The 13,629-nt window shown below is 39.4% G+C and overlaps 1 protein-coding gene across 4 annotated transcripts in view; it reads left to right on the top strand.

Annotated features, from left to right (window-relative positions):
- SLC35D2 (solute carrier family 35 member D2) overlaps positions 1-13,629 on the top strand; it is a 55,455-nt gene that overhangs the window by 16,536 nt on the left and 25,290 nt on the right. For all 4 annotated transcript variants that reach the window (XM_026518697.4, XM_026518696.4, XM_026518694.4 and 1 more), the window contains exons 4-7: positions 508-575; positions 7,223-7,294; positions 8,218-8,286; positions 13,057-13,159. In XM_026518697.4, coding sequence (XP_026374482.1) covers positions 508-575; positions 7,223-7,294; positions 8,218-8,286; positions 13,057-13,159 — 312 coding nt within the window. The remainder of the gene's footprint in view (positions 1-507; positions 576-7,222; positions 7,295-8,217; positions 8,287-13,056; positions 13,160-13,629) is intronic.

The raw sequence follows: 13,629 nt of genomic DNA, 5'->3' as shown, positions 1-13,629 counted from the left end.
TAATGTGGCCGGTAGACACAACTTCTTGAAAGGATCACCAACCTTGTGACATTCCAGTGAGATATGAACCTTTGCTGTCGTCCAGAAAAGTGCATAATCATAGATAACAAGTTTGTACACCTTCTCAAGGGGCCTTCTGAACCTTATACATAAACTATAAATACGCGTCCTCCACTCACCAACTCAGCCTGGGGTCTCCACTTAAGAGAGGTGCTTGTTCAGAGCCTCCCCTTAGGGAGATAGTCTGCTAATGTTGGTAAGGTCAACATTTCTGTTATCAATACCGCTCTGCCCCACCCCGCCATGGCTGTAGATATCACTGCCTACCTAACTATTTTGGTCACATGGAGAAACTCGTGATGTGTTTTAGATTGTGGAATATTCACAGTTGTTACAGGGAAACAGACTCAAATTATTTGCTTACTGACAGGAAGTGTCACCATTTATATGTGAAGGAAAATCATTATTGGAGTTCTAATCAAATATTCTTTCTTTTTTCCATGGAAGCTGTTTCCTCTGCCTCTCCTCTACGTTGGAAACCACATAAGTGGATTATCAAGCACAAGTAAATTAAGGTAGAGTGCAGGAGAATGGTTGATGGGAGGTTGTTGACTCATTTGTTTTTAGTGGTACAAAGACCAAATTTGATTTTGAATATACTGCATGGGCTACAGACAGAAGACAATAATATTTACTAACTTAAGAAAACTAAGTGGAGTTTTGAGTTTAATTTGCTAATGTTTTTAGGGAAGTTAAAAAGCTGATTTTTTCCCCTTTATATTCAAATCTGAACATAGAATGTGAGATCTGTGGGCATGGAGACAGAGAAGGTCTGATTTATCCAGGAGGATTTATTTATATTGCTTATCCAATATCCAATTCATCTATATGAACGGTTCTGTGTAACTGGTTTTATCATGGTTTTGTAAAAGCAGGAACATTCTGTCAGATTTAGTGTAGGTCTGGTTTGGTGCAGAGAAAAATAAGTGACGTGTTATTTGTACGTGTGTTACATACTTCTGAATTTGCATTTGCGGGTATTTTAGAATCCATTGATTAACTACTTTTGTTAAAAGTCACTATAAAAAATGGAAATGGACGTATAGAAAGACCAAGTCACTGTCTACATCGGAAAACTTGGATGCGAGATGTGTGGCCTAAATAACACACATGCATGCAGGTGTAAATAATGAGAAAATGAAGTTCGTGCAAAGGGTGACAGAGATTGAGGAAAACCCTGTTAGTTTGGTGAGAGTGACAGGGGGCGAGTAGGAGTTGGACCAGAAGGAGAAGGTATTATAAAACAGACGACTGAAAGCAGACCCGTCATCTTTCCTCTTGTTTGGAAAGGACAGGTTATGGTTATGGAAAACAAAATGTGAAATATTGGTCGTAGTTATACATGCTAGTTGGTTTTTTGTTTCTTTCTGGGATCAGGACAATCAGTTTTCCTTGTTTGTCTCAAATTTGTATTAAAGTGTCCTGTGGTAGGTGCTCTCCCTGTGTTACCATGTATCCTGTGGGCCTGTCTCTGAGTGCGTGCACCTGCAGCTGTGGGGGATGGCTTCACCCAACACTGACAGCTGCCTCCCGCTCACACTGCAGGGCTCTGGAGGCCTCTGCTTCCTAGATGAGAGCTGCTGCTGCTGCTTTTTTTTTTTTTTTTAAAGTGATCTTGGAAACATCCTCATTACAGGCATTTTAAAATGCTCTGCATGCACTGCAGCATGGGTATAGTAACTTCCATTCGCCGATACGGCACTATTCCCAAGTATAAGCAAGTAGCAACGTTAGAAATACCTTTATTACAAGTGTTCTCAAACACTTTCTACACGTATCTAGAAGAGGGACGAGGGGCACTTCTTGGGTGCCGTGGGGCTTTCTGGAAGAGAGAAGGAACCAGAAAATGAGACAGAGGAGGGAGAAGGATTGCTTATACGTGGTGTCATGTAATGCGTTCCTCTATGCCTCACGTTTTCCATAAACTGGTAGTTGGTTCTACTGGTTTGATCATCTTCAGGTTCGGTTTTTCAGGCAAGATCAGCTTGGGTGCTTCCTACTCCATCATGGGACACATAATGTTTTAGCCTACTTTTTAAAAAATAGCTTTTTGAGGTATAATTGGCATAAAGTAAAGTACACATAATTAAAATACCCAATATGATGAATTTTGACCTATGTACACATCTCTGAAATCCATCACCACAGTATCCAACACCCATAAAAATTTCCTCAAGTGTCCTACTTATAATGATATTAAATCGATCAATTCCCCTTTTAGTAATTTTAAGGGATCAGTCTGGTCCCTTCATTAGAAAGTACCCTATCAGTCTTTCACCTGATAGTTTAAGCATTCATTGATGATAATTTTCTAGATCCGTTATTTCATTACAAGTTGCAATATGGTGATTTTCTAACTGTATCATCCCATCTTCATGTGTTGTCTAAACTTTAATAAATACACACTTTCACCATGTCACACAGGAAAGGCAGGATGTAAACTTTATTTATACATGTTCAGAATAATAAGTTAGTGTCCTGTCACCTTCAGTGGTGACCAGTGAGTTTTTGTTTATTTTTGTTTTTTGCTGTCGTTATAAACTCAGGAATTTTCATTCATTTGCTAGAAATCTTTTGTCAGTTATGTGTTTTGCACATATTTTCTCTCAGTCTGTAGTTTGTCTTTTCATTCTCTTCATATTGTCTTTCAGAGCAGAAGTTTTAAAGTTTAATGAGGTTCCATATCAATTTCCATATTTGGTGTTGTTTTTAAAAACTCATTGCCAAGGGGCGCCTGGGTGGCCCACTCAGTTCAGTGTCCTACTCTTGATTTTGGCTCAGGTCACGATCTCAGGGTTGTTAGATTAAGCCCTGCATCAGGCTCCATGCTCAGCGGGGTGTCTGCTTGGGATTCTCTCTCTCCCCCTCCCTCTCCCCACCTCCCTCTTAAAAAAAAAATATATATTTATATATATATATATAGAGAGAGAGAGAGAGAGAGATAAAAGCTCATTGCCGAGGGGTGTCTCACTGGCTCAGTCAGTAGAGCGTGCAAATCTTGATCTTGGGGCTATAAGTTTGAGCCCCACATTGGGTGTAGGGATTACTTAAAAAAATAAAATCTTAAAAAAACAAAAACAACTCATTGGTGAAACCAAAATCCCGTGGATTTTCTTCTGTGCTATCTTCCAGGAATTTGATAGTTAGCATTTTACATTTAAGCCTATGGTCTATTTTGGGTCTATTTTTGAAAGGTGTAGGGTCTTTCTAGAGTCTGTTTTTTGCATGTAGAGGTCCAGTTTGAGCATCATTTGTTGAAAAGATCATCCATTCTCCGTTGAATTATGTTTGCTCCTTTGTCAGGATGAGTTGACTATATTTGTGTAGGCTTATTTCTGGGCACTCTAGTCTGTCTATTGATCTATTTCATTTACTTGGTGTTTCAAGTCATTATATAAATAATTCTTTTGATGTTCACATTATCCCATCTCAGGCCAGTGGGAGCCCCTTTGAGTTGGCTTTTATGTTCTAGGGCCCCAGTAGTCTCATTACTTTCTTGCTGTCTGGCACATGATGTCTCAGGCTTATCTGGGATGTTTCCTGCCATTTCTCCAAGGATCCCCTGGTTATCTTTAATGTTAAAGGTTACGTTGAGGCCACAGTCTGGGTGCTGTATATATTGTGAAGGACCAACCAATACAATTTCCTGAGGATTAACATGTGGGGTGTGAGACAAAGAAAGGAGACAAAGATGACTTCATGGTTTTGGAAGAATGGGATTACCATTGATTGTATCTATGCCTGGGAGCCTTGCTGGTCTTATGGCAGTTCTTCGTTTAACATTTTGAAGAATTGTCAGACTGTTTTCCAAAGTGGCTACACCAAGTTTCAGTCCCACCAGCAATGTCAGACGGCTACAACCTCTCTACATTCTTGCCAAATGTGTTATTGTCTATCTTTTGGATTATGGCTGTTCCAGTTGTTGTAAAGTAGTATCTTCTTTGGTTTTGATGACGTTTCTCTGATGACTAATGATGTTGGGCATCTTTTCATGTGTTTATTGGCTATATATATATACGTATATATATATATATATATATATACGTATATATATATTTTACACACACATATATATTTATTTAGAGAAATACATATATAAATATATATATTTAGAGAAATATCTATTCAAATTCTCTGCCTATTTTTAATAGGGTTTTTCATCTTTTTAAGTATTAAGTCTTCTTTATATATTCTTCTATAGATGCCTTATATATATGGATTGCAAATTTTTCTATTTTGTGGGTTGCCTTCTTACTCTCTTAATGGTATACTTTGAAACACAAAAGTTTTAAGTTTTTAAAAATTTAACAAGGTAAAATATACATAACATAAAACTTACCATTTTAACCATTTTTAAGTGTACAGTTCATTGGCATTACAGTGTTGAGCAACCATCTCCACTATTTCTAGAACTTTTGATTTATTTTAAACTGAAGCTCTGTACCCATTAAGTAATAACTCCCCATTTTCCCATGCTCCCAGCCACTGGTAACCTCGATTTTACATTCTGTCTCTATGAATTTGCCTACCGTAGATATTTCACATTAGTAAAATCATACGATCTTTGTCCTTTTAAACTATGGCTTATTTCAATTAGCAGAATGTTTTCAAGGTTCCTCCATGTTGTAGCATGTATCAGAATTTTATTCCTTTTTTTTTTTTTTTAAGTAAACTCTACTTCCAGTGTGGGACTCAAACTCACAACCCCAAGATCAAGAGTCCCATGCTCTGCTGCTTGTGCTTTTGGTATTGTATCTAAGAAGACTTTGCCTAATCCAAGTTCGTGAAGATTTACCCCTCTGTTTTCTTCTAAGAATTTAATAATTTTAGCTCCTATTGGAAATCTCCTACAAAGACTTAGGTGTTTGATACGTTATGAGATCAGTTCTTGTATGTGGTGTGAGGAAGGGGTCCATATTCATTTTTTTTGCATGTAAATGGATATTCAGTTGTTCCAGCACCATTTGTTGAAAAGATTTTTCTTTCTTCATTGTATTGTCTTGGCACACTTCTTGAAAATGAATTGACCATAATTGTATGGATTTATTTCTTGCTTCTTAATCCTCTTCCTTTGATTAATCTGTCCATAATCAATAACTAGCCAGTACTGATTACTGTAGCTTTGTAGTAAGTTTTGAAATTGGGTCCACCAACTTTGTTCTTTTTCAAGATTGTTCTGGCTTTCTGGTTTCCTTGCATTACCATATTAATTTTAGAATCAGCTTGTCAACTTCTGGGGGGAAAATGAACAGATTTTGATAGGGATTCTGTTGAATCTATAAATCTATTTGGGGGAATATTTCCATTTTAATAATATTAAGCCTATTGATCCAGAAACAAGGAGTATCTTTCCATTTACACTTCTTTAATATTCTAACAATATTTTGTAGTTTTTAGTGCATAAGTCCTACACTTCTTTTCTTAAATTTATTCCTAAGAATTTTGTTCTTTTTCATGTGATCATTAACAGAATTGTTTTAATTTCCTTTTTGGATTGCTCATTGCTAGTGTATAGAAGTATAATTGATTTTTATATATTCAGTTTTTTTTTTTCCTTCACTCTTGCTAAACCATTAACCCAGTTAACTCTTTAGTGGATTCCTTAGGATTTTCTATATATGTCATCTGCAAATAGAGATAACTTTATTTTTTCCTTTCCAAACAGTATGCTTTTTTCCCCCTCCAGCTTAATTGCCCCTTCTAGAATCTCAAGTACTTATTGAATCAATGTAGTGTTGAGAGCAAACATTATGGTCTTATTACTGATCTTAGGGGGGAAACATTGTTTTTCATCATTAAATATACCTTACTTGCTTTTAAAAGACATCGTGTAAAAATGCTTTTTGGAATCAACTGACTTGTGGCTAGTTTTGAAAAAGGCAGTTCTAACCAGTCTCGTAAGACATCTTGAAGTTGTGGATGTAAAGTTCCTGAAAATTCTTTCTGTACCTGCTCTCTGGTTGTGGTGTCATGTTCATGATCACATGAAACCCCTCCTCAGGTCTGGTCAGGAGGTGCTGGCCACTGCCCTCCTGGCTCTGGTTCTGACTTTCCTTCTCTAGGTCACCATCTTCTGAGGGTCACATCTGGAAGCAGATGAAAGTGGGCTGTTGCAGCCCAGGCAGTTTGTCAGTGTGCATTGAACTGCCTCTTGGAATCTCTGGGTTTTGACAACCAATGAAAGGTTCTTAAATATTTTTAAAAGGCGTTGAATATAGCTTCATTACATAAAGGGGGGGAATAACCCATAATTTTATCCTCTAACATACAATTTAATTTAATTTAATTTAATTTTTTAAAAAGATTTTACTTATTTATTTGAGAGAGAGAGAGGGAAAGCACAGAGGCAGAGGGAGAGGGAGAAGCAGGCTCCCCACTGAGCAGGGAGCCCGATGCAGGACTCCATCCCAGGACCCCGGATCACGACCTGAGCAGAAGGCAGCCACCCAGGCGCCCCTAACATACTATTTTAAATATCGATTTCAGTCTTTTCCCATATGTGGATGGTATCTTGTTTCAGTTGTAGACTCTACATAGTTGTGTGCCCTCCTTGTTTTATTTAATATTCATTTTCCAATAGTAGTATGAAGCTTTATATTATAGAGTTAACATGATGTTTCCTCAAGTAGATTTATTATATTTTAACATTGTCTTGTGTGACTTTTAAGTTGTTTCTGATGTTTTCCCCAAAGACACTGTTGCAGTGAACACATTTGTACACGTGGTTTTTTCCTTTCTTTTGTATTATTACTTTAGGTTAAGTGTCCCAACAAGAAATAATTAGGTCCAAGGTTAGCACAACGTAATGACTGTTGATACATAGTTCCAACTTGATTCACCAGAGGTGTGTTGGTTTACACTGAATACAGTCTTTGAACACAGTCTTTGTAGTTTTAGCACAATCTTTGCAGTAGTTGGAGAGCATGATTTTTAAAAATTGTTAATAAGTGAAAAAAATTGCTGATAAGTGAAAGTGGCATGAAACTATTAAATCTCCATTTCTCTTTATTATTTAATGTGATTTGGTAATGGTATTGGTGAGAATTAAGGTTAATTTCTTATGTTTAATTTGGAAAGTCAGTGGGCTTAATTAAAATTGTAAAACATGTTAAAAAAAATACTTGGCTTCTGATGTTATTATACTTGGACCTTTTCCCAACAGCTTGCCGATGTTCACCGTGCTCAGGAAATTTACCATTCCACTCACTTTACTCCTGGAAACCATCATACTTGGGTGATTTTTGTTTTTCCTCTATCTCTCTCATGTCCTTGCCCTCACCCCACATTATTATTGCGTAGCAAATTCTCAGCGTCTAGTTATTTTTCCAAATGGTTGATTTGAATTGCTAGTAGCAATATCTTAGGGTTCCATGGTTTATCTACTTAAAAGCATCTCCTGTTTCCATGATTCCTTAAGAACATGATGAGTGATTTTTTTTACTTGTAATTTTTTATTAGGCTGATAATACGTGTTTATGGTAGAAAATTATTTAAAAAATGCAATGACCTCAAAACAGATGTAAATATGTTTCCTGCACTAGATGGAATATACACTGATTTTGGAATACAGAGGAAAAATCGTCCATATATACATAAAGGATAGGAATGCAGGAAATCACAGAAATCCATTCAGATATAGTGATTATGGTGTAACATAGGAATACATTAATATTTATAATGTTGGTGTAAAAATCTCTCATAAAGATACTCAAGCTGATATCAAAAAAGGTGATTCTTAGTTTTGCTGGGAAGATTATTTAGCAGTGAAATTTGGATGATGGCCCAGTGTTCTAAGTCCTACTGTTGAATTTTATCCTAGTCTTTGGATGCTTGATGTAAGACCAACTAGAACTGCCAGCAGGGACTCTTCTGCATTTTGTCACAGCATCTTTCCAATGAGAAAAGAGAAATACATTTATAATTAGATTAGACAGCTGCTTGAGAAATACATTTGGTCTAATTTATTAATCCACTTACAGAGACTTACAGTGCTTTCTCTGTGTAAAGCAATGTCCACCAGATTTTAGCTATAAAACTGTGACCAATGTCTATTTTCAGTTTAAGAATTATAATCCATGTTTTTTCCTCTCCTCCTCCTTCCTTCTCCATCCATCCATCCATCCATCCATCCATTGTTCATCCTTTTATCTATTACAGGAAACAGTATTCCTTGAACATCATCGTCAGTGTTTTCACCATCGTACTTGGTGCTTTCATAGCAGCTGGGTAAGACTTTGGACTATTTCTGCTCAGTAACTTCTTTGTGCCTTTGACAATAGGCCCAGCCCCGCCCCGCCCTCATTTTCCATTTTCCATCTGGCTGCAGTTGAATCTAGCAGCCAAGGGACGAGTCTGTTGATTTTAGTGCGTTCCCCATGTGTTCCTGTGAAAGTCAGACTGGGTTCCGACTTGGCCAGAACATTTCTGAGAACATATAAAGGGAACGTTAGAAGATACGAATACTGCTTTTCATCATAAAAAGGAGTAAATTATTTGCTATTATTACTGAATGTCTTCAATACAAAAAATTTACTTGAAAAGTTCTTGGGCATTTGGTCAAGAATAACAGCTTTATAAAGCCCTTGTATGCTGATTTGTTTTATCACCTGTGATGCCTTCGCAGTCTATTTCCAAGGGTGGCATACTCTCATTAAATGTATTTGTATGTTTAGGACATGAGCCAATACCAGTGCATGACTAAGTTGACCCTTTAACAACACGGGGATTAAGGGCACCAACACCCCCCTCCCCTGCCCCCACATGACAGAAAATCTGAGTAAAACTTTCGACTCCCTAAAAACTTCACTACGAATAGCCTGTTGTTGACTGGAAGCCTCACTGATAACATAAATAGTTGATTAACGCGTATTTTGTATGCTATATGTATTATATACTGTATTCCTAAAATAAAGCAAGCTAGGGAAGTGTTAAGAAAATCATAAGGAAGAGAAAATACATTTACACTACCGTACTGTATTTATCGAAAGAAATCCACAGATAAATGGACCAGTGCAGTTCGAACCTGTGTTGTTCAGGGCCAGCTATGGTGTCTTATTCATTAACATGCAAGGCCAGGAATGTGGACTCCCAGGTTTGCAGCTGAAAGCAGACACTCAGACTCCTGGCTTTTATGGCCTAGTGGTTAAAGCTTGTGTGCAGTTATATTCTGTGGGTCCGGAACTTAGCCAGGCCATTGTCAGCTGTTTCTCAGCCTCTCTGTGCCTCAGTTTTACTCATCCGTAAAGAGTGTAATAGAAAAGAAAAACCTACCTGAATGAAGGGAAGAATGCAAAGATTGGATGGATTTCAGTTAAACTAGTTTCCTTAACTGATTTAGAAATAAGAGTTCTGGGGGCTCCTGGCTGGCTCAGTCAGTTAAGCACCCAACTCTTGATTTCGGCTCAAGTCATGATCTCAGGGTCCTTAGATCAAGCCCTGAGTCTGGTCCATGCTCAGCACGGAGTCTGCTTATCCCTCTCCTTCCCCCTGTTCTCTCTCTCTCTCAAATAAATAAATAAAATCTTTAAAAAAAAAAGAAATAAGAGTTCTGGATCACTAATTGCAAAATAAATAAGGATATGGATATTATCTTCTTCTAGTCTCCTCACTTACTAGCTGTATAACCGGACAAGCTATTTAACTTCCCTGCACCCCAGTTATTTCAACTATAAAATGGAGATTAGAATAGACCCAGCTAATAAGGTCTTTGTGTGAATTAAATGGGATAACAATAAACTGGGGTTTACACTGGTACGTGGCCAAGTTCACCAAAAACATGTCAAGTGTTTACTGCCAGGTGTCGTTCTAGGTGTGGGGGAATCCAGCAGTTAACAAAACAGACAAGAATCCTTGCTTTCACAGAGTTTCCATTCTGGTTGGTGGAGACAGACAATAAGCAAAAGAAGCAGATTAGAAAATATAGCATGCCAGACGGTGACAGATAGTAACCATCTATTTTTTAGAATTATAAATATGTTCATCGCTTGCCTGGACCAAGGTCTGTTATTTACATTTTCACCTGTAACGTCCTCCTTCGTGGTCCTGGCCGTGGCTGAGTGGAACCCCGTTGTGAGCTGGCCTCTGGTTTGAGACAGTGCAGACCCGAAGCAGCAGCGCTTAGAGCCTGTTGTAGTCATGAAGATTTTGTTCCAAGAAAGTCATAGGAGCAAAGTAGCTGAAAGAGGGAGGTGCTCTGTGAAAGTGCCCTCCTCCCACAGTGCTTTGGGGTGTCCCCCGGGCCGCCCCTCTTTTCTGAGTTTCTTAGAGCTCAGTTTGGAAACTACTGACTTTGGGCCAGTTGTACACTTTTACAAAAAATGGTTTGTAAAGATGTCTGTAAGGCTTTGGCGAGGAATGGCACTTCTATGGAGGCCCATTTCCAGACCCAGTGAGTAGAAATTCAGCTCGTAGTTACCACGTATGATATTCTAATGAGCTGAAAGGGTAAATAGTGTTTTCAGAGCATCTAACTTTCCCCCAAGAGCTGGCTTGAAACAGCACTTCTCGACTTTTCCCTTCCTCGGCACCCAGAGAATGGATAGTATCTAGGTGGGTGACAAGCACCCCTCTTCACCGCAGGCCAGCCACGACCCCACCTTCTGTCCTCTCATTCAGATCTTCTCAGCCAAATGCAAATAACTGTGGAGCTGACTCAGTCAGATGGGCCGGTTCATGCTGCTGTGACAAACAGCTCCCACGTTTACACACCCAGTGTATTCTGCTCACGCTGCATCCTCAAACAGTTAATGCCGTGGGGGTGCTCTGCTCATTGTGGCTGCTCGGGGACCGAGGCTGATGGAACCCCTGCCTCAAAAGGGACTTCCTTTCTCATGTAGGAGGGAAGAGGCATGTGGGGAATTGTGGTTGGCTTTTCAGACTTTTGCCTGGAATGGCCATGTGTTCCCTCCTCTTATATTTTACTTGCCAAACAAGTCACACAGCCAGAAAAAGTTGAGCTCTTACGTCTGTAAATAGCCCTAAATGACAACTACACGGGTTAGCCATGAATCTACTGTCCTGTCTCAAAGCAAGCAAATTCTTTTCAAACTTCTGAGCTTTTACCAGTGGTGGGACAAGTGGTGCTGGGGACTTGTAGCCCTGGGAGCAGGAGACCTGAGAGCCCCGGGAATTTCCCTCAGGCACTCCGAGGAAGTGAGCAACTCCTTTCCACTCCCCTAGAAACGTGGCTTTTTTATCCATTCAACTCTTTGCCATTTTATGGGACAGCAGACTCTTAGCATGGAGCCAAACATGGGTAGGCAGGAGATTTGGAAGACCCTTATTTTGAGAGTCTGTTTTTTTGTGATTGAACCAGAAAATTCTGATTTATGATGATCCAAGATTAATGTGCATTCTCATAAATATATTTGTAGTTAATAATACCAGCAGAAGCCTTGAGTAAATCTGGTTTAATCTGCATTCAGATTTTGTTGGAATTTTTGCCTCTTTATTTCCTTCTCTTTGGTAAGAAATAGTCTCTAAAAATTTTATGTTTTTAGGATGTGTCACTCCAAAATATGCCACTTTGGCATAACATAATTTTTTGAAAAAAGATTTTATTTATTTATTTGACAGAGATAGAGACAGCCAGCGAGAGAGGGAACACAAGCAGGGGGAGTGGGAGAGGAAGAAGCAGGCTCATAGCGGAGGAGCCTGACGTGGGGCTCGATCCCAGAACACCGGAATCACGCCCTGAGCCGAAGGCAGACACTTAACCGCTGTGCCACCCAGGCGCCCCTGGCGTAACATTATTTTGAGCTGAGGGCAGTTAATTGAGAATCGACAGATGTAGGAAGAGTTCTCTGTCTTCCATTTTCCTGCCTAAAAGCAGAACATAAATTTCCCTTTGTAAGGGTGGTCCCCCTACACCCCCCCCCACCCCCACACCAGGAATAGGAAAGCAGTTCTTATCACTGGGGATGGAGAATCCGTACCAAGACGAGGCTGCATAAATACACCTTACTACAATGACCCTTCCCTTCCATTAGTTTCCCCCATAAATTTCCTAGTCTTTTTTCCATAATTTGTTTGCTCCTTGGAATCCAAACCTCTTCTTTTTTTAAAATGACATATAAGCCCCAGAGTCTAACCACTTGAGATTCATTTATTTTTTGTGAACTCCTCTACATGTAAAATATTTAATAAAAATTGTATTCCTTTTCTCTTGTTAACCTACTGTCAGTCAAATTTGCAGGCTCCAGTCGCTGAACCTAAGAGTGTAGAGGAAACCCCTTTGATGATATGTATTTATGAATTATGACATGGGTCTGGTACTGCCTGTAAGGTCAAGTGTGGTAGGTGGGACACATCAGGGCTCGGCTGTTCTCTCTCCTTCCTGCGTCGTGTCTCCCTGAACATTTTTATACTAATATTATGTGTATAAAATGGAAGTTGAAGAGAGATGGTTCAAAAGAATGGGGTAAAAAGGAGACTTCGAGAAGTTACAGAGAAGGAGTGGGTCCCTGCCTTGCTTTTTCAATGGACCGGGGGTGGGAGGGCGGGTGTGCCAGTGGATGATATGACCGGCTGGGCACCAGATGGAGGTGTCAGTTCCTCATTCGACCCCTCTTGCCCCAGTAACTGTCCAGCTGTCCCCACAGGGCTCTAGCCTGGAGATGGCCCTGTTCATTACAATAAGCAAAGCCACTGGGTGGGTTGGACAAATCACTCCCCTTAGAAAAGAAGGACTCACCAATTATCAGGCCAGGCGATCATTAGCAAAAGAAAGGGCTTTGCAGTTCAAGGAAGATGGTTATGTCCCTCTGGTTTTAAGCCATTCATGATTAAACGGAAGCCACCTGATGGCCTGGTTTTGTTTTGTCTAGAGGCAGAGCCGAGGAGTTAACCACAGAGGGGGGAAATATGCCAGAGGAGATAAAGGTAGTTACCAGCTTCACAAGTGGATTTGATTAGGGAAAGATACAACAGGCAGGCTTTGAAGGCCAAGTTGTGTGAGTTTCTGAATAATCATCCTCCTCTTTGTGTTCTCCCTCCCAGTTCTGACCTTGCCTTTAACTTGGAAGGCTATATTTTTGTATTCCTGAACGATATCTTCACGGCAGCAAATGGAGTTTATACCAAACAGAAAATGGACCCAAAGGTACCAGATCTTCACTCCTATGGTTTTTAAGCTTTGTCATCTGGCCCCTGAAATTGCATGGAAAAAAAAAAGAATCTGTAAAGTTGGCGTGTAATTTAATTTACATGGTGTGCTTTATAAATCACTAATTTCTTTATAGCTATCTTGTCTGTATGGGTTCTCTTTACCCCTGACCTTGCAAAGTTTTGGGTGAAAATAAGACAGGGAGGGAAAAGATACCATTATTTTAGATGCAAAGTCAGAATATATGAAGAAGAGATTATTTTGAAAGGCAAATTAAAATTAAAAGAAGGTTTTTTGCCCTCCTCGTCAGTGACCAAGGCAAAGTCAGGGCTATTTTGAAGCAACCCCAGTTTGAGAGTCTGAAGGCCTGGGTTACAGACAGAAGTCTGCTGCTTCCTGGTCATTGTGCCCGGGACCCTTCACTCCTCCAAACCTCAGGTTCTTTATCTGCGGAACGGCTCATGTGG

Source organism: Ursus arctos, unplaced genomic scaffold (genome assembly GCF_023065955.2).
Source record: "Ursus arctos isolate Adak ecotype North America unplaced genomic scaffold, UrsArc2.0 scaffold_33, whole genome shotgun sequence".
NCBI classification, from domain to species: domain Eukaryota; kingdom Metazoa; phylum Chordata; class Mammalia; order Carnivora; family Ursidae; genus Ursus; species Ursus arctos.
Note: the sequence above shows the minus strand (reverse complement) of the source record. Positions and strands in the feature narration are given on the sequence as shown.